At 42.1% G+C, this 21,609-nt stretch overlaps 2 protein-coding genes across 6 annotated transcripts in view; one reads left to right on the top strand and one right to left on the bottom strand.

Annotated features, from left to right (window-relative positions):
* The window catches only part of CDK17 (cyclin dependent kinase 17), a 90,821-nt gene extending 85,117 nt beyond the window's left edge, over window positions 1-5,704 (top strand). For 3 of the 4 annotated variants that reach the window (XM_079303543.1, XM_079303541.1, XM_079303542.1), the window contains 2 exons: window positions 176-253; window positions 676-3,981. In XM_079303543.1, coding sequence (XP_079159669.1) covers window positions 176-253; window positions 676-713 — 116 coding nt within the window. In that variant the 3' untranslated portion in view covers window positions 714-3,981. Of the gene's footprint in view, window positions 1-175; window positions 254-675; window positions 3,982-4,511; window positions 4,666-5,516 lie in introns of those variants that run through there. The other variant, XR_013773956.1, reaches the window with a different exon arrangement.
* A 2,196-nt stretch (window positions 5,705-7,900) lies between these two features.
* Window positions 7,901-21,609, bottom strand: part of ELK3 (ETS transcription factor ELK3) — a 35,324-nt gene continuing 21,615 nt past the window's right edge. For both annotated transcript variants that reach the window (XM_079303545.1, XM_079303546.1), the window contains 3 exons: window positions 17,029-17,820; window positions 12,079-12,201; window positions 7,901-9,520 (listed from right to left, as the gene is read on the bottom strand). In XM_079303545.1, coding sequence (XP_079159671.1) covers window positions 9,422-9,520; window positions 12,079-12,201; window positions 17,029-17,820 — 1,014 coding nt within the window. In that variant the 3' untranslated portion in view covers window positions 7,901-9,421. The remainder of the gene's footprint in view (window positions 9,521-12,078; window positions 12,202-17,028; window positions 17,821-21,609) is intronic.

The raw sequence follows: 21,609 nt of genomic DNA, 5'->3' as shown, positions 1-21,609 counted from the left end.
AGGTCATTGTGTAAGGAAAGCTCTATAAAAGTATTAAAGAAGTCTGATATCTAATGGCTTAAATATATGTGAATTGGAAACATTTTTTTTAATCTAAATAATTAAGAATATAATTTTGATCAATGAAACAGAGTTTTACATTTCTATGTGAATTAATTTCTTTTTTACATTTCAGGTGTTTCAATATTCAGTCTAAAAGAGATTCAATTGCAAAAAGACCCTGGCTTTCGAAATTCTACTTATCCTGAGACTGGTATGAAAAGCTTTATATTTTCTCACGCTTGCTAAAAGAATGCTGTGCCAGAGGCATTTGGAATTGAAAAATGCACATTGATTTGTGTGAATATACTGAAAAAAAAATAAAACATCCAGAATGATATACTGAGATTCCTGTAGAGACATATAACCTAAGTGCACAGAAAGATGTGAGTTTTAGTAGGGACGGGCAGGTACTGTGAAGGTGAGAACACTTTGGAGTTGCAGACCAGTACTGTATGGAGATGAAAGGTGGCAAAGTGACAAGCCAGAGCAGTGGGTGCAGTTAAAAGGAAGATGCTGATGCTGCTGGAAGCACAAGGGGTGTTGCCTTGAAGCAGGACAGAGATCTGGATAATAACTTAATACTCCATTGTGCAGATGCTTCGGTTTCTTACCATGGCCCGTGTTGTGTTGCAGGACATGGGAAGAACAGAAGGCAGAGCATGCTTTTCTAAAGGGGGCAGTGCAGAATCAAGCCCAAGCCTATCCTGTTGATCAAGGACTTGGATCCGAAGGCAGTGCTTTCTGTTGGTGGACTTGGAATCGCAGTTTGTCTACACTGTCCTCTTAACAGTGGAGTCTTTTTATTTCCAACCTGCAAATTATGTTTTTTATATTTGTTGTCACAGTGTGACAAATTTTTGTACAGTTGGTTTTAAGGTCTCCTCTGCCACTAGAGCCAGTAGGTTACAGCTGTTGATGTAACTGTAGCTGCAATTTTTGTGCAGGACTGAGAAACACAGTGCATTATTTATTGCGGAATCATTGCTGCTAAATAACTACTGTCTGTATAGTTAACACAACAGTTCCATGCCTGAAGAAGTTGCAATGGCTTTATAATATGTGAATGCATCTGTTTCTCTTGATAAAATGTTCTACTGCTGCGGGGTTTTTTTGTATTTCCTAAACTGCAGTGTTTCCTGGAATGTAAACATAGCTTTGCTTGGCTATAGGTGAGCCATCTTTAATGCTCTAAGTTCTTGGCACTTAATTCCTTATTTAACATTGGAAGTACGTGTTGAAATAGTTGAAAAATTGTAATGCATATTATGTTTTTGAAAAGCACATGGTGTGAAGGTTGATTCAAACAAGTGAAAAGTGAAAACTTTGATTTGCTCTCAGATCCTATGTTAGTTACTGATAAATTAGAGCATGGAGGCTGGATGTTTTTTCAGGCTTACTCCAGCATAACATATTTGCACATTGTTGTGCATATGGGGCCTGCAGAAACAATAACATTTTTACCTTGTTTTTAACAATTTAGAAATACAAATAGTAAAAAAGATAATTCATATATGTTGGACCCTGGCTTACTTTTCATTACAGAGGAACAGGACAGCTAATTACACGAGCATGGGAATAATGACACACTTTTCCCACCTTGTTGCTCTCCCATTTGTGCATTATTCACTTGAAATCAACTGGAAAGATGCAAGTTTGTACTTGAGAAGAACTCACTATGCTACAGAGCTTTTACATTGGGAACTTAGAGAGTTTTTCAGATCTTAGATGTTGCCTGTTTTCCAGAGATAGTAAACATATTACTACTATGCTTATGCATCTCAGTGAGTATCATAAGTACACCCTTGGTGATGGTTACAGTATTTTTAAGCATTTGTGTTCACCTTTATGAACCTATTTGTTTAGTGCATCTTACAGAGACTGTAAATCTTTATTGGTATATTTTGAAATGGTCATGTAAATCTTTGGCTGGTATATCATGAAAATAGTCATAGGTAACTTAATTTTTCCTGACATTCACTGTAAAACGTTCAGGGGTCCTACCATTTCTGTTCAGGAAATCTTGTAGTTTATTGTTATTTAACAGTATTAAGTGAATTTTTGTATATTTCATTTTAACTTTATTTGTGAATAGTGATTGTGGCATGTTTGGGGGTGTTTTATTAATATTTCATTGATACTAGTAAATTTGAATTGGGTTTTTTTTTTTTATTTTATTTTCTGGAAGAGAGAAACTCATGTGTAACGGTGACTATTGGACCACTACTGCTTTTCAGCATTTGTAAACCGGTTTTATGTTAAATCTTGTAGACCTAACAAACTGCTGTTATTTCTAACTGACCGACCTGTATTAATATTGTACTTTTGAAAGTATAAATATTATGTGGAATTCTTTGGTTTTGTTTTGAAATTTATAATAACAGAAGCCCTGCGTTGTTAGAAATACAGACGAAGTGAACTGGCGGTTCTTGGGGCATTGTTGGCAGAGTTCAGCCAGGTCCGTGTGTTGTGGGAGCCCCCAGGTCACCTTTGGCCGCTCCTTTGGTTCCTTCAGTGCAGTGGCAGAGGCAGTGGTGTGGCTCCTCCGTGGCTGAGGCTGCTCAGGACCTATCAGAGCGTGGTGCAGTGTCACTGTGGTGAGCCAGCCCTGCGTGTCACACACCCAGCACGGGGCTCCCCTGAAACCAGCGCCAGCCCTGCGGGTGTGGCAGAGGCACCGTTGGCACTGATGGAAAACCTTGTCCTGAAATAGTTGTTATATATTTTTATAGTTGCTATAGAGCTGATCTAGATTTTATACCGATTAACTTTGTAGGAAATACGTTGTAGACGTGACAGTGTTGAAGAAAGAAGTGTCAGAAGAACATCTGGTTTTTACAGAAGTAGGAGGATAGACTAAATGTTCACTGTGGATAAATGTGGGATTTAGCGTTTCTAGAACAGTAATACTTTATAGGTCATATAAGAACAAGTAATAATGTGACACTAGTGAGTAAAGGACTTAAAGGTTTACCTGGTAAAATGAAGTGCATTAATAAACTTAGAAAGGGATCAGCCACACCTAACAAAAGGATGTTTCATTTTAAGTAGGAATTCAGCTTTTTTGTTACAGATGAAAAGATCTTCCATAAAATTAAAGCAGTCTGTTTATAAAGAAATTTTTTCTAAGGACCTACAAGTGAATCTGTGTTCTTCATGAGAAGGTAGCTTTAAAGAACATATTTAAGAAACTTGGCATCTGTTGTCAAGCTAGTTTGGAGCTTTTTTAAATTGTCTGTTACTGAAATTCCTGCATCAGCAGAGACAGTTCTGTGGCAGTTGCCTGTTTGGGGCAGTAGTCAGCAAGTCTGAAGTTGCTGGGCATCTCTTGACATGCTTTCCATGGACTTGTCTGTCTGCCTTCTGTCTGGCAGAGTCAGGTACTATGGACTTGGTTTCACTGTCCCCAAGAACTTTAGGAGTGTTGGCCTTTTTGGGAGAAGACCTCAAGTGTGTCAAAAACCAAGCAGAGAGTTGCTAAAAATGGATGACTTTCAGTGTTTGGTGTGACCACCTTTGCTTGATGATGAGTGATCAGTTAATGAGACATGGCCTGCATGTCATGGCTGATTTTAGGTAGTTATTTTTAGAAGATACCTGGTGTGTCCCACCTAGCCCAGAGTAGAGCTGGCAAGGTGTGGGTGTAGGTGTGTGTCAGAGTCAGGTGGGCTGGAAGCCAGGACAGAGACAGGTGCTGGTGGTGTGGTTGCATTCAGGTGCAGGTGAAGGTTGAAGGGGAGAGAGGGTGGGTGGAGGATGGGGATTGACAGGACAGGGTGGGAGATGGAAGGGGCAAACCAACAGCTCAGCAATGCTCTAGTGGAACGTGCATCTCAACATGGCTGTGTTATTTTTGTGCTGCTTTACCACAGCATTAAGTAGCCAGAGTGTATCCCTGAATTGGGCAATAAAAGTTAAAATAAACAACTATTAAAGAATCAACATATTTTGTATTTGCAAATCATTTGAAAAACTGCAAGGTAGTGTTCTTTGGGCTGCTTGCTTGTTGTTTGTGCATGAGTTTTTCTGTGTAATAAAGGTAAATTGTTTCTGTTCTGCATTGTTAAAATGGAATTAAGGTTAAGAATGCATTCCGTTATTGAGGACAAAATATATGAAAGATATGTTGTAAATATCCACAGGCTAAGTATCATAAACCCAGGAAATACTCGGAATTAAGGTCAGACTTTAAAGAAATCCAGGCAAATCAGGGTATGGAAATATAGAGCTACAGCACGTGGTGACACCGAAGAGAAACCAGAACTTACTTTATCTGTGACATGATCATTTTTTCTGGTTACTGATGAGCAGAATTGAAGTAATTCATACACCTTGTTAGCACATTTCAGTACCTTATTTACCTTCAGAAATTTTGGCTTTGAAACAAATGTAACATCTCTATGAAATGCCTTATTTTTGGGAAGGAACTTGAATGCTTACTTTATGCACTTTGGTGGTTTTTATTTTTTCAGAGGCTGAGCTGTTAAAGATTTAATGCTCTGATTTGGCCTTTGTGTACATCCTGTATGTCACCAGTATCTGTCTCATACCAATTTAGGAGACTGTCAAGGTAGCAAGTGCAGTTATGAAACATCAAGGAAGTACGGAGCAGTTGGAATGTTATAGGTAAGCTCTGGCTGTACAGGAGGAATGCTTGTGAAAGTATATAAGGTACAAGGGCTTTGGAATTTCTGCCATGCACCTTCTTTCATCTGTGAAGTTCAGCTGCACAAGAATCATAGTCCCGTTCTCAGCCATAGTGGGAACCTGTTTTCAGAACTGGGATTGCAGTTCAGATATTCTAGACTGGATTTTTTACTTCTTGTATGCAACTTTCACTGGGCAGCAGCTCACTACCTAGCTGAGTAAAATTGATTTCAGTGGAAAACATGAACAATTTCTGATTTTTTTTGCATGTTTTCTAAAATCCCTTAACTTGTTTAAGTTCTGTTATTTTGAACAAACTTAAACTGTGAATGCACTCATAGGCACGTGCTGCTGTGGTAAATAACTGCTTAATTTATTGTGCTGGCTGCACTCTTCAAGCTCACTCGAGAAGCAGGCCTGCCTGAGTGCATCACTCCCATGGTTCTCCTAATGAAATAGGAGTCTTACTTGCTTCAGATGCCCTGCCTTGAAATACATTTTTCCCCAGAGAGGTATTAAGTTCCTTCATTTGTTGCAGTGGGATCTTTCTGCTGATGGAATTACCTTGAGTGTGGATTGCAAGCCAGGGAGAATGCTCTTCCCTGTCTCTTGTCCAACATGCTCCTGTGGAGCACCTCCCTCCAGGCCTCCATGGTAGCCTCTGCACTGTCACCTGCCCCTCCTCTTTCACACCCTGAGCGTGTTTTTTCAGACTGTTTTTTCCTTTCTTCACTGTCTTGTTATTTGATTTGCAGGAGAGGGTAGCTGGCCTGGATCCATGTTAGGAATAATTAAGTTTACATTTATGCATTTACACTTTACATTTACAGAGTGAATGTGAACTGATGGGAATCCTTCACAAAGGAACTCCAGCATATCCTAAAATCCTCTAATCCAGGATGCTTGCTTCAAATTACCAGCCCCCTACTCAAGGCAGGCCTTGATACTGATTGCTCCAGAGTACTTGCTTGATGTTCATTCTGCTTTTTTCATTTAAATAAATTCATACTGCTTCTCACTCGTGCTGTCAGTCTCTTTGCCCTCAAGAAATAGGTTTGTACTCCATCTGTGCAGAACACTCACTCATTAATTGGTAAGAGCAGTTACAGTTTGGGGCTAAAACAGATTTTAAAAGTTGTCATTTTCTGATGACTTTAAATCTGTGTTTGTTTATCCTACAGATATACAGACAGTCTGAAGATCAGAAGGGAATAGCTATACCCTTACATAAAAGACTACCTGTACTTACTGTGCCTTTTCTAAATTCATTTGGGTGTCATGATGGCTTCTGAAGATGTTTCCTGTAGGCACAAGATCACACAGACTTTTAATGCAGATGGTTGTTCTGTTAAAATTAACCCTGTAGTCTTGTTTGAAAGGACAAGAAACAGAAAACTTAAACCTTTAAACAGAAACCTTATTGACAGTTCTTCACTCACTTCTTGGGTAGGTATTTCCAGATAGGTAAGTGCCTGATTGACACCAGTTTTAGTCAGACAAATCATTCTTTCTTGACATCATGGATGTGTGTCAGGTCTTTTGCTCTGGTTTATCACCTATCACTGTTTTCCCCTCCTTGGAAGTTTTCTTTAAAACTGAAGCTGCTTACCTGTGCCAGGGCTTAAAATGTGCACAAGTTTTGGCAAAGCTCCCCTGTAGCTGTGGCCCTTCCGGGGAATACTTGCTTTCCTGAAGAAACAAGGTGCAGGTAAGCCAAACATACCCTAATTGTGCACCCAGCCTTTATAATAACTGGGAACTTCTCATGTATTGCTGAAGCATGAAAAAAGTGAAAATCTTGTCATGAATCCCCCAAGTATGATCAAACTGCAATTACTACCAAGAATACTGAAAAGGGAGTAACTCCCATTTTTTTCTCCAGGGTTGTTGGCTTGGAGCTGTCCATGTCAGAAATATTGACACTTCCACAGTATTTATTTAAGAACATTTATTTTTCTCTACAGTTAAAAAGATACCTGTTAATAAAATTCAGTAGATTATCAATAGAATATTTTCTTCAAAGCTTAAGGCATAACAGTCTAGTGTTTCATAGAAGTGTTAGACTTAAGAGGCTGGACTTTATTTGTATAAATACTTCCCAATAGCAAAAATTTTTGTTCCACATTGTTGACTGATTTAGAAGGCAGATTTTGACAGCCTATTTTTTTTCAACTGAAAAGTCAGCTAGCAGAAGATGCATTCTCTTGCTGGTTTTATTCTCTCAAAGATGAGAAGGCAACACTTCTTCCCACTTTCTGTCTTCCATCGTTTTACTGGATTCTCTCAGATCCTTTTCAGTAACTTTTTCAAACAGGATTTTGTCCCAGAATTGTTGTTTTCTACTGTCTTTAAGAAAAGTTCAAAATCATTTAAGGGCTGGAGGGTGGGAGGGAAGCTATGGGTGTGTTGAGCGTTTTGAGAAGGAAAAAAATCTGCCTTATTAACAGTAAAACCTTGGAAGAAATAAACTAATGGGAATCCAAGTACTTCTAAGAATCTCTCCTCTGTCACACACCCCCTCCTCTAGTGGTCAACTGGTTTTTTGCAGCATAATATTTCATACTGGTGTGTTTTCATTTTTTAAACTCCTAGTGAGAAACACCATCTTGATGCCAGGTTCTCCCTTTAGCTACAGTGGCACATACAAGACTCTGCTTCTGTTCATGCCTTATAGCTGTGAGTAGGTATTCATGGGTTTTTAAAAATGAGGCAGGAGTCATTTCTCCAGTGTAAATAATTGCCTCTCTGTAACTTGTGGAAAAATATTCCATGTACCTGAGAGGAATGCACTGGAAGAAAAACATTCAGTCTGCAAGCCCTTGTGATTTATCTCCACTAACCTTGTCAATCCTATCAGGTACACACTGTCCTTTCTTCCAACCTACTCTGGTTTTACTTTGTATAAAATTTGCATTCACTCATAAATTTTGCATAGGTTCATCTTCTCTTTTTGACTCTGTGGGGTGGCACATCTTGAGCTCTTGAAATATTGAGTCAAACAAATGATGTCCCAAGTGCTTCATTTGTTCTCCTCATGTCTGGCATTCAATTGCTGTCTTTATCAGCTGGTACTTACATGGCTACAGCAGGTTTTTATCACTGCAAGTGGAACTGACAAGTAGTTTTTGGTTGTGCAACCCAGGAGCCCGAGGAAAATTCCTGCTGTCTTTTGTCAACCACCTCTGCCCCAAAAATGGCTTTTCAACATCAGAGCTGCATTAATAAAATGTTTATTTAGCACCTTTCAGGTTGAAGAATCCAAAAGCACTTTACAAATAACTACACACATCATCACTGAAATGCATCCAAGCAGAAAATCAGCAGACAACTCACCGCATACATTTCAGAAAGAATGGACCGTGGCCAGCTGCTCGGCCAGAAAGCAAAGTCGAGGTTCAAATGACCTGTCACAAACAGGGATGGGATTTGGGGTTGGCTTTTAAGGTCTCATCTGAAAAACCAAAACAGTAAAGCTGCATTCAAGCCAATTTAGCCACCTCAGGAAACGGAAGATTTGCATCAGCCCTGCCAGGATTAGAGTCTGTGGTGCCAGGGAGTCTGGCCTAATCCTAACCTGGCATTTAGATGACTAAGCCATCCCCTCAAGGTAGAGGACATACCCAGTAAGTTCAAGTTGCAAGTATACAGTAACACAGTGCTGTTTTTTCATCCAGAATTCAGCTGTTTATACATAAACATCCCACATGTACAGTCTCTGCCTCCTTGCAAGCACCAGGCATCAGTTTACAGACCTGTAACTTTTCCAGCTTTGGGGGAAGGGGAAATGTGACCTGCAGAGCTTGAGTAGCTACAATAGTCTTTCTAAGGAAGTAGTGGAAGGCACTTGGCACAGCTGAACAAAGCACCTGGAAATTATTGGGAATGATCCTCATTCCCTGGGAGGACAGAGATTACCTGCACTCTTTCCAGCAGTAATTTTGACAGTTCATAAGAAGTATAGGCCAAATAAATTCTGAGCAATGTCTCCTTTTCTACAGAAATACTCTCAAATGCTGGGAGCGTCTCATGAACATACACAGCCCAGTTCCCTGTTGCAGCCTGACAGAATTTGGGCATAAATGTGTAAATGTGGCTTTGTTACTCCTGAACTACATCTCCTGGCTGGAACATGGATTACGTTTTCCACTTCGGCAAAGAAAAATTATAAGGCTATTTTTATACAATTTGAAAGCACTTAATACAAAGTTACATTAATACACTGCATCATATGGCCTATTTGTGGGGAAAATACTGAAATACTACCGTAGGGCTGTTCAATACTAGTTTTTTTTCTTTCAACTTTTTATCTTAATACTAAAAAATATATAAATCATTTACATGACTTTATGCAAAAGAAGGCACAGCCGGTTATAGTTTACACAAGCGCAATGCATAATATGCAGGAAAAGGGATTAAAAAGAAGCTTCACATCCCTATAGATAAATTGTTGTGATCCATTAAGAAAAGTACTTCATCAACAACAGAAGTGTTCAACACTTGAGAGCTATGATATAAAAAAATTATAATTCATTTAATGCATAACAGATTTATATATACTTTTATATATAAACACTGTTGAAAAATGCTAACATAATAAAAGATTATCCATGTAATGAAAAGTGCAAACCAAAGTAATAAAGGGTTTCTCAATGTCCTTCTCATGACACAGGAAAAACTAGCCCATAGGAATGAAGTGTTAAATCCACCAATACATCCTTGGTGTGGTGAGGCGTCATCAGGATTTCTGAGCATTTGGAGAAAGCAGTACTGGTGAAGAGGCTCTGTCCAGACTGGGGAGTGGCACTGGTATGTGACCATTTAGCAGAGTTGGAAACTGTAAGAGGCCAAAAGGTGAAAATTACTCTTTATCTCAAAACATTCACCCCAAGAAGCACATGGATTTAGCATTAGCAACTGGCTCCAGATGGTTTCAAGAGTTGTGATGTCTATTTTGTAAGACATCTACCAAATGTCTGCATCAGCTGTTAGGAATGCAAGATAGAGGACAAAACCTGAGTAATATGTAAATGACTGAGGATATAAAAATCTGTTACTGGCTATTTTTTTATATAAAAGTTCACATAATACATTTGTAGTGAACACTACAGAGGAATCTCATCCACTCTGCTCGCAAAAATATTTTTCACTCCACACACTATTAATTACAATACATCCTTTTTGTCTTTTATGCAGGAAAGAGTTTGGCAAAAGTGAAAGCTGAGATGTAGTTTTAGGGCAGAAAAAGTAAAACTGGCTATACAAAGCATGGGGAAAATTACTCTCAAGTAATTGCAGTTTCTGTATTCACTCAGAAACTACAAACTATTTACACTATTCAGCATACAAAGCAGAATGTACTGGCATTTATTGTTGCCTGCTGCTTGAGAAGTACTGTGTAAAAAAACTTATCCAATACACAAGCTGTAAGTTCCCAGTTCATGATGGTATTGTGACTGCACCTTGCCTGCAGTGGTGGGTTTTGACTAGTTTTTAACATCTGACTTGGGAAAAAGTGAAGCAAGTAGGTGGAATAAACTTGCTGCAGCATGAGGCAGGAATTATTCCAGTGGTAGATACTGATCTGGCCTCGAGGCCCAGCTCCTTAAGCTGTGCTGGGTTTCTGTTGGCTTGAGGGAGACAGCTGAACAACTTCAAGCACCTGGTGTATTTTTACCCCTTATCAGATCGGTCCTTGGACAGCCAAGAGTGGTGTAACACATGCAGATAATAAGGTGCTGGTTACAAGTTTCCTCTTCCCCTCAGATGTAGGTGGTGATGCCTGTCTTGCACCACTCCATGCAAAGCCAGGCCGAGCAGCGCGGTGCTGCAGGGGGTCTGGCACCATGCTCCTTGTGCCCCAAACTGTGGTACCTCTGCTTCAACCACACCAAACCTCAGGAAATGCTTCCACCACTTCTGCCAAGATTCATTACAGCCCAGAAGGTGATTACAAGCTCTTTCCTGGGTATGCATGGAGAGTGGGCTGGCTAGTGCAGGCAGCCTGAGGAGAGCTCTACCCTGACGCCTACACTGCTGACCCACCAATTCTCGGTGGGCTTGGCCAGCATTCAGCTGTGGTTTTCATTTCCTATTTGCTGTTAAATAAGGCTTTGTGCTCTACAGCTTGTCATCCTGGCCTTTGCTTGAGTCAAACATCCCTTTATAAGGCCTTTTGGATTTCTCAGAAGGGAAAGCCAAGGCCACTCCTCACTTTCTGTTCCCCCAGGGAATGACAAACGTGTCCATACAAGCTCATTCCAGGTCTCGGTGCAAGCACTTCTCAGATGAAATGTCTGGCTGTTTCTAACCATGTGTGCAAAACTAAGGTCCAGCAGGTACTAATCAGTTTACCTGAAGCACAAATAAGGAGTCCTGAGCTCCATGTGCAGCTGGAGGTAAAAAGACTGATTATCCCAGTGCAGACAGTACCTGAGCAGCTACCTGAGCTAAAGCGTAGCCCTGGATTTGGGCAGTCAGCCTTCCTGAAGGTTCAGAGACTAACACAGGGTCCCTGTCCAGCAGTAGCCTTCTCCTCTGTTAGTGCTGGCCCTCCACAGCAGTCAGGGTGTTCATTCCAGGGGCATCCTGGCACCTTCAGCTGGGCAGGTGGCCATTAGGTCCCTTGCCAATCAGCACATCAACATAATTTCTCCTGTGACTTAATGAATCAGCTGTTTTGCAGTGGCTACAGCTGGAGCTGCAAATACCATCCCCACGATCTTCTTCCTGAGGCAAATGCTGCAACTGAATGCTGTGGCCATCATGGGTTATTTAATAACTTGTATTTACCACATCTCTATAAAACTTTGAGAATTTTACTCTGCCAATACTCAGGAGAGAGTGGGCAAATGCTGCCTTTCTGCTGTAACACACAGCAAGGTCATACTCAGAGGTATGTCCTTGGCTGAGGACATGGATGATTGGCAGGAGAACTGGAAATGGAGCCTTCATGTTCACAGAGCCTTGTTCTGAGTGAGAAGTAGCTCATTAGGACAAAGGATAAACATACACCCACCTGACTGGGTGAGACCCAAACTGGGTTGGTTTTCCCACAGTCCATGTTCCTCTCCTGGCTGGTCACTGACTGGTCTGCACTCTCTTCCTGCAGCTTTGAGAGCCCTGTTACCTGCTCTCAAAGGGTTCCAGCATTTCTGTCTCTTTCCTTCACACAGTATGTGTGTGCTTTCCACAGCAGATACTGCTCTGTAGGTTCTGACTGTGCTGCCAAGGATTGGAAGAGGGTACAAGTAAGTAGACCTCTATCAGCCTATTGATGCCTGTGCTTTCTTGATCTGTTTGAAAAGCTCCAGATTGATGTGAGGAGATGTTCCCACAATGTCTCTTCCATATGTGTGAGTTTAGCAATGAAACCTGTGCCTTGGGAAGACCTACCTGGAACAGAGTGTTTGGTCCCTGCAGCCTGGCAGGACTCAGAGGAGCAACAGGACTGAGGCTGCTCCAGAAATGAATGCTGGACAGCAGCGGGCTGGGGGTCAGCAATAATCCATTGGGGGTCTGCAAGACAAAAAACACACCTTGATGCACAGCTCAGAGTTACAGCTCCATGCAGCACTCACCATCCCTAAAGCCTTACACAGCATCTGCTGACTCTATTTTCCAATGAATTCAGATACACAGCATGGTCAGCAGCAGCTGCCCATCCAGCCCTGCATCCTGTCTCTGGATAACTGCACATTTAATATTCCTCCATATGCAAATTGGTTTAATTTCTGTTTGCTTAATGGAATGCACAGTGTTTGTTAATTTGAACCACACTCATGAAACTATGTAACACACAGTATAATACCACGTGTGCCCCAGTGCCTGCCAACACCTAGTCTTCAGAATCAGTTATTACCTTTTGAAGGGCAGCCTTGACCTGACTTCCTTGAATTCCTTGACCTGACGGCAGCTTTTGAAACATTTTTTGTGTGTGGAGCTGAAAGAGTGGCTGCTGGCCTTTGATGTTTACTCCCCTGAGATGCCTCTTTGTAATGAAAGAGTTCAAGAAGCTGGCAATGCATGGGGCTGAGCAGGGAGAGACAGGTGTATGGGCTGGGTGCCCAGGGGAACAGCAGAGAAGAGAGCACAGCTAATTGTTTGAAAAGAACCAAAATGGCAAGAACTTAGAATCCAGGGCTTTTCCTACCTCAGAGATGCCTCCTTCCAGTGCCACAATGCACATGAATTACTGGGATTACCCTTAGCATTCTTAAAGCACAATTGGAAGGGAGGTAGAGTTAGAGCACATGCAAATCTTAATTCAAATGAAGAATTAAGTGAATTATTCTGTATCCAGAATAACTGTTATCATACCAGAAAAGAACATGTGACAGTTTTGAAAAAACTATTTGGCATAATGAGTTAATCTCACCAGTAATCTTGATGCCAATTATCAAAATCAGTTCTATTTAGCAAAGCACTTAATGGAATTTAAGTACACACTTAGCAAGCAAGCATGTGCTTTGCTGTGTCAAACAACTGCCTCAATGCTCTGCTGAACTGGGGCATCCTTTTGTCCAGAGTTTAAAATATGCCAAGAGAAGGCAGAAGACAGAGAGTACCTGCATCTCCCTGCAGTAACCAGCAGGTCCTGTATTCCAGTGCTCCCCACCAGGGCAGAAATACAAATACACACAGGGCAGTTGCAGCTGGGGGTCTCCCTTAGCAGCTGCTGACCCCAGGCCCCATCACACCTGCTCTCTGCCAGAAGCAGCTCACACAGGCACTGCCACAGCTCACGTGCATTTCCAGTCACAGATCCATCTGCCAAGCAGTGCCCGAGGCATCGGAACACAGACCTGCTGGGACGTGCTTGCACTGCAGTTCACAACAGGGTCAAAGTTAGTTTGGCACCAGCAGAAGAGATGGGAAAGACAAGGAGCAGCAAACATTAAAGTTATCCTGGTGATTCTGAAAGGCTGTTTAATGCAAAGACCTTGGCTGGTCTTAAATAGTTTCACCAAGGAATCTCAGATGAAGTGGGGTTCGTGGAGTATGGACCCTGCCACCTTTCTTGTGCTGAAAAAGGTGGATCAGAAACACCAAACCCCATGGAAGAAACCATGTTTGTCCCAAGGAGTAATAAACCTGTGGTATCACTGGGAAACCAAAAGGTGTTGATGCAGTAAATCAGCAGGTCACTGGAGCACCAGTCAGGGTTGGGATATACCTGCTTGCCAACAAAAGGGGCAAAGAGTGGGTGGAGGCCTGGCAGTCTTGATCTCATCAAGTGACAGCTCTTGTAAAAAAAAACAAAAACAACCAAAAAACCCACTTGACAAGCAGACACTTGTCAAGAGTCCTTTACAAACACTCTCTTGCCAGAACCGTGGTGCTTTCATGGGGAAGGAAATCAGCAGCACCAGCAAGAGCCCCTTTCCTGTGCTGCATTTCAAGCTGATGTTCCATTGGCAGGCAGCTACCAGTGGAGATTTATGACACTGACAACACTGAATTAGGTCAGGATAAATACTCAGATCCACTTACAGAAGAGCCTACTAACCTTAAAACCAAAGATGTAAGTAGCTAGACACAATAACATTCAACTAAGGACACAGTACTGCGACAACTGGACCAAGAATGCCAGTGAGCAGCCTCCATTCTTTATTTTTCCTCTAAGAAGCTGCAAATGCCCAGAATTCAAAGTGCAGTTCTTGAGGGGGTCTCCTGAAAATAATGAGGAAAACTTGGAGGTGTTTATTCCTATGTAAGTTGCAGCCAAAGCAAGTCTTCAGACAGATCTGAAAAACCGAGTTGCCCTCCATTAATCTCTGGAAGACACTAACATGCCTAAAACAGTGCTAAGGAAAAGCTCATATCCTTTGATGAGCAGAGCACTAATGTCTGCAAGTTCTGCCAGAACCAAGAGCCAGCCAAGGCAAGCCTCCCAGTCTGTTTAATATTTAATGCAAAAAAAGAGCACAGGGCCTCCCAGGCTTGTTCTGAGTATAGCCATCAGCCAAGCATCAAAACCACCAGGGGAAACCTAAGTGTAAACAACACCACAGGACAGGCTATCCCTAAATTACACACGGAAATTGATGTGTCACTTCTTTTTCTGCCCACATGCAGGCATACATCTGGTATTAGATGTGAAACCATTGGGAAGTTCCTACTTTAAAAATGCCATTGTAATCTAAGCACAGGAGCAGTTTAAATAGAAATAATTCATTGCACAGAGAGGATTATGTTAAGCAATGATGCTCACGGCTCCTGACTTCTGTGACAATGTGTGTAAGTACAATCTAGTCACTTCTAACTGTAAGAAAGCAAGCAAGTGCTGTCACACATACTTTCTATGGTGTATCATGTGCCCTTTCACAACATTCCACCTGAGGGTATTCATCATGACCAGCAGATACAGTGGAAAGCTTTCAAATTTCAAAGATACTTGAAATATCCTCTCAGGCTTCAGGACCTTCTCACTCATCACTCCTGGAGCAGGCATCCTGTTCTGCACCTGCCCCTGGCAGCAGATGTTTCACACTGGGATCTGGTAAATCAGAGAATGTTTAAGATACGATACATGTTCTTCCTTGGATAATGGGATGAACAGCAGATTTCCAGTCTAAATCAGCTTTAGTTATTTTGTATTGTGATATTACAGTTATCTGAATACTGCTGCTATATAGTTTTCACTTTATATTCATTAGGACAAGTGGTTTAGTGCAGGGTGCTTCTTATCCACACTAGAAAAAGAAGGTTAAAGGAGAGGATAAAAGCTATATTTCTGTAGAGCCAAAGTTTAAAACATTAGACCCAGGAACTATCCTACACAGATGCCATATGCCTCTTCTGAGACAGGATAACCTGTAAAAAAAGATTTGTGATGGCTTTAAGTTGGGTAACACTCATCATAGCCTTAGCTATCCCTCCTGCTACAGCAGTGCTACAGTCTTCAACATAACTCCCTTCTACATCTTTCAGGGCAGTAAGTACACCAGTTTATAGGTGCATGAGAAAGTTAAATATTCAAAGAAATAATTACAAAATGAGGAAACAAATCTCTGTTCATCCTGTGGTTTGGGGCAACAGCACATTAAAATGGGTTTGAAATAACTCACACTGTCATTGTGTCTGGATGTCACCTGATGTTGTCAGATTTGCTCCCAACAAAAAAAATACTGTGGTTATACCAGTTAGAGGTTATAAGCTTGTCAATGCATCTCAGTTTTGGTTTGCCACACTTCTGTTCTTCCTGCCAAACAAAACTTCACTTAAAGGTTTTATGATGTCAAAAATGGCAGGTGTCAGCCCACAAACCACTCTTTCTTGGTGACACAACTTTGTATCTCTGTGGCTTAAAGGTGTGCCTGAGCTGCACAAACACTCTGCAGCCAGCCCACAAGCTCGGGAGAGCAAGTGCTGTGCTGGCTGGGAGCAATTGCCAACTCTCTCACTTCTGCCTGCATCAAACACATCCAGCACCTTCACACAGGGAAGAGGTGATGGGATTCTGGATACCATGTGTCTTCTAGGCAGTCTGAAGTGAGTGAGGGCTTGCAACACACCTTTGTACTTATTTATTTACTGTCTGATTTGCTACATTCAATGCTAGTATTTGCATCAACTGTTATTTCTGGGCTGGGGATCTTGGGGGATTGTTCCACGTTGGGATCATTTTATTCTTGGATTTTTTTTTTGTCTAGTTTTGAGGTGATAAGACAAAACTCACCAATGAACATACTGAGTCATATCTGTATGATTTTCCTCTTCTGTTCTGAACTCCTAGGCTTTTTTTCCTACACTAGATTGAAAATGAGAATTTGCTGCTGACATTACCAAAAATAAGCTATTAAAAAGAACAAAATAATCTTCTGGTTATTCAGTAAGTCTGTGCTGAAGGGAAGCTCTGGCAAGTACTCTGTGAATATGTGCAACTTTGGAAATTGAAGCTGACTTCAGAGCCTGTCTTAGAAACCACTTAATTTGCTCTGTATTCAGAAATTAACAAAAAGGTCACACTGTTTGAATGGATGCAACATCTAGCAGAGAAATCTAACCAAGCATCCCACATGCTCAATTTGTGACCTACAAAACCCCTGTGGTTTTCTTTTTGGCTTTTTCCTGTTTGTTTTGTAGATCTGGAGGCTGGTTTGAACTGATAAAAAATTCACTAATGGCTGCTCATCTCCTTATTCTTTCAGGCAGTCTGTGAACTGTGATGGCTCTTCCCACACTCAATTAGGAACAAACCTACTTTCCACCTCTTGTTTTGAGCACTGCTGTGTTTCCCTCTTTCCCACACGTTGGGGTTTTCTCCCATCAGATGGTGACAGACCCACAGAACTAACACTCTTGGCCATGTGGAGGGAGTGCCTGGAGACAGGCAGGTCTTACCTGTGCAGTGAAGAAAGCTGGAGTCAGGGATCCCGAAGGAAGCGCGGGGCTGTTGAGGGCGATGGAACCGATGTCGGTGCTGGAGAGAATCATAGGTGGGGCAGAGATTTCCAAGCCTTTGGGTTTTTTAGCCTTTGGGGGAAGAGATGGGGATTTGGCCTTGGAGCCTGAGGAGAGGTTCAGAGGCTCAAGGGAATCTGAGTCGTGGCAACTGGAGTCAAGGAAGAAGCTCCTGTGTTCTGTAGGGAGGGGTGAGGTGGGAGACAGAGATGGTGACCTGGAGGAGGATGATGATGGAGATGAAATGCTGGCACTGTTGGGCAGCATTAAGGAAGATATTTTAGCTGATACTGAAGAGTTGAGGAAAGCAGAGGCAGCTGCTGTTTCAGAAGTAGAAGGCAACGACACCATGGGCCTCGTAACTTGTTTGTCTGTTTTGTTTGTCACAAATCTGATAACCGTCCGGACTTCTTCAACTGGTGTGTTTCCTTCTGACTTCTCCAGTTTTTCTGTTTTGATTGTCTTGTAAGGGTCTGGCTGGTTCTGCAGAGAGTTGATAGTGAAAGAGGAGTACAGGCCAGAGTGGATATATTCATTACGGCTTGTGCTTTTCAGTGCTGACAAGCTGTGCTTGTGCTGATCCCTGCTCTCCGAAGGCATCTTACAGTCGCTGTCCTGCAGCAAAAGGCTCTCTCTGCTGATTTCCACAGCATGTGGATCCATTTTTAAAATCTCAGGAAAGGAGACAAACTTGTACACAAATTTTTGTCCAATCACTTTCTTGATGATGTTCTGCAAATACAAAGAAGGTGCTAGAAAGATGAGCATTTCAGAGGCACCCAGTACTGCACACACAAGGACAGGGGGCATTGATCCCTCATTAAGCTATGCAAGTTGTTTTGTGGGGCTCCAAATGCTGATCACCCTTGGCTTATTCCAATATCTCTCTCTACTCAGCCAGGGAGTCCACTCCTGGCTCCTCATGTTTTCCAACAAAACCACCATCACTTGGTGACAAAGGCTTACTGGAGGCCTGTTTGACTTCTGCTTCCTCTGAAGCAGTTTAATAATGTTTTCTTTCTAGTAAAAGCAATTCTGCTGCCTTGTGGATTTGAGCCATGCCACCATTTGAATTCCACAATAAAGGCAAAGACCTTCATTCATGCCTCCTAAAACTGACACCAACTACCCCAAGGACAAAGTACTCTCAGAATGTCTGCAAGGGACAAAAACACCTCAGCCTCCTGGCCCCAGTTATTTACCCTCTGTTCCTTATCACATAAGAAAAGGATTGAGCTAAACTTATAGTGACTTTTGTCTTTCTGTCAATGATCATGAACTTATGTCTGTGAAAAATGCAGCCCCTTGCATAGGCTGGAAAAGTACTTGTGTCCTGCAATGTCACCTGCACCATCTCCAGGCCTGCATTAGGCTCAGGATGCTCACTGGTGCAGGCAGAAGATTTTTATCAGTCTAAACTGATTATGGAAATTAATTACTGAAAAAGTCCCAAACCTCTCAAAGGTTTGTAGAACCATTTATTTTTTTTTTTCTTGAAGTGTCCCGTTTATGCAAAGAAATTATTCCTTTTGAGACTTTTTATGAGCGTGCTGTTTCTAGTCCTAGTGCTCCTCCTGCAAACTCAGGTTGGCTGCCTGCTCTAACACAATTCCCAAGGATATGTGAGCTCCTCCACAAAGCCACTTTATGGCACAGCCTGGCCTAGGGACTGGAACCTTTGCCACCCTAAGCCAAGTGCTGCAGAACAAAAGAAGTATGTCCTGAGATTTCCATGCTAATTTCTCTCTCCTTGAAACCCCCGGTGGAGAGTTTGTTAAGTTGCCTCCGAAAAACCCTTTCCAAGAGGCTTCCCTTTAGTCCAGCACATCTGCTGCACCTCCAGCTGGTATTCTGCAGACATCTGCTTTGCTGTACATATGGGAATGTAAATATTTACAAATTTCCAAAAAATCTAATTGGCTTTTCATTCTGCCACAGCTTCTGACTCCAATAGTGGAAACATTTGTTAAACTGACTGAAAATGAAAAAGAAAATTAAGGGAAAGAAACATAATCTTTCTCTATAAACAATATATACTGCTGGGTGCTTGTAGTGCCTGCACCACACCTTGTTCAGTCACAAAAGCAAGGATCATTCTGTGAAAGAAGAATCTGCACTTGGGTATCAGAACCTCTTCTGTCTTTCAGCTGACCTACTGCACTTTGTAATTAATCTGTCTGAATGTCCTGGCATTTCATTCAGGCACCTTCTTGTATACAAAACTAACCCTACAAAGAAGCCTGGGTTGCAGCTTTGCTTCACAGGTCAGGAGCTGTGGCACAAACAGAGAATGTTGTTTCCCAAGTTGGTAACAGGGATCTCTAGCAAAGAGAAGAATTAAATTCAGCAAGTTCAGATTAAGGGCACAAACTGCCCTCTTCCATGCTGAATTGTACACACATCTATCCACGTGGCAGATGCTGCTGTGTCTTTTTTTGCCCTCTGAAGGTTCAGGACAAACAGTTAGCCCACAGAATCTCAATCTGCATGAGCTTTAATTCCCATAGCTTTGGGCTTGGCCTAGATTTTTTTTTTCACTGCTAATTAGGTGCAACATTGGATGATTGCACTTTTTCTGCACTCTCGATATTGCGTGCCTTCTCCAAAGAGCAAAACTTCCAAACTACTCACATATGAAAAGAAACATCCCAACTGGATTTTTGTTTTCTTTCTTTAATATATATTTTTAAATCTAAAATAATGCCTTCTTTTTCCTTCTGGCAACTTTGAATTATTGTTAAATCAAGCACTAGCAACTGAGATTCTCCTTGGGAAATGTGACTCCCAGAAGAACAAGATTAAATGTTTACAAGGATTGCACTTTTACACTGATACAGGTTTGAAATGGGGGAACATTGCTATAAAAAGCAAATGAATGAACATTGTTATTATTAAATACAGTTATATTTTAAGAATGTTGTAGTGCTGCTCTTCCAACTCTTCCAGCCTCCAGCAAAGGCCACTTAACAAGGGCTGGAGATGAAAAGATTCAAAGTGCAGATCCCTCAAGCACTTTGCAGGCTTCTCTTAAATGTGCAGCCTGAGGAAATCTCCACCAGCGTGTGAGAGAAAATAGGGACACAAATTAATGAAGTGCCTCCGAAAGGCAGTGACTTTTCCATATTTTTTTGACAAATAATTGAAGGTAAAAAGTAGCATATTTTTACCATCACCCCAATGATCTGTCAGAATCATTCTGAGCTATGATGGTTGAAACCACAGAAGACAGTGACAGGCACCACAACAAGCAGTTTGAAAGGGCAAAGAATTGTTTGCACCTTCCTGCATCTGCAGGAAGTCCACTTGCTTGGTAGCAGGACAGTAAGTGTATGTGAACATTTAGCCCTATTTTATTGTTGTTGTTCGAATTTTCTATGTAAATTCCCTCATGAACAGGCCTGCTAGTGGCTGCTGGCCAGGGATGCAGGGAGCCAGGGTAGGACTGTTGTGTCCATGCAGCTGCTGCAGAGAAAAAATGAGCAACTGGGGCAAGAGCAGGAGCTCCAGTCCAACAGCTTAAAAAACAATATCTTATCAATAGACAGCACTCTCTGACACTCTCTGACACTCACAGAGAGAGCAGGCAGCAGGGAATGTTGGCCTCTTGAACAGTTTACATTTCCCCTCCTCTGCCCCCAGTGTACAAAACAGTGACTACAGCAGCATGCCCACCCTGCCCTGCTGAGAAGTGCTTGGAAAGCTGTGATAGAGCCGGGCAGAGCAGCACCTGCTGCCTGCTGCAGCACAGCAGCTGTGCTGGGAGCTCAGGCTCCCACATCCCAGCACTTCAGGAACTCGCTTCCTGAGCCCTTCCAAAGCCAGCCTCAGCCGAGAGCTCTGAGTCACCAGCTGCAGGCATGGCCCTCCTGTGTCCCTGCTCCACAGAGCAGCTCATCCAGGCTGAGCTGGATGCCAAAGGCTCCGGGGACTGGTTCTCCCTGTAGCTTGTACTGGGGAGGGGCCGTGTCAACTATGTGTATGCACTACTGAAATTGATCGTGTGTTTGTGTTTTATTTTTATCAGCTCTGACTGCTACTCCGTGTTTGAGCCATTTAGAGCAAATGTGTAACTATTCTACCAGGGTAACAAGGATTTTAGTGGCTTGGCCCAAACCTGTTAGCTGGCAAGTTTGCAGGAGCCACTTGGGAGACTGAGCTGGGAAATGGGATCCATTTCCTAACCAAACTTCAGACTAATAAGGAATCTCAGGAGCAGGAAGACCATTTTTCCCCTCTTTCTAGAAAGTGACCTATAATCAGGATGCCCGAGATCTCAAAATTTATGATAGAGCAGAATTAATTTGTCTGTAGGTACTAAACATCCCTGGTCAAAAAGAAGAAAGAACAGAGTTGTAGCTGCTCCAAAGTCTCACTTGGATGTGTTGCAAGTTCCCTGGCTCTAAGAGTACTGAGGGGGGCAACATGTGTAGGAACACAGGCCATGAATTCCTCCCAGAGCTCTATCCAGGCTGCTGGGACCCAACCCAGACAGAGGGCTGCTCACACTCTGTGTCTGAAGTA

Source organism: Erithacus rubecula (assembly GCF_903797595.1).
Source record: "Erithacus rubecula genome assembly, chromosome: 4".
NCBI classification, from domain to species: Eukaryota; Metazoa; Chordata; class Aves; order Passeriformes; family Muscicapidae; genus Erithacus; species Erithacus rubecula.
Note: the sequence above shows the minus strand (reverse complement) of the source record. Positions and strands in the feature narration are given on the sequence as shown.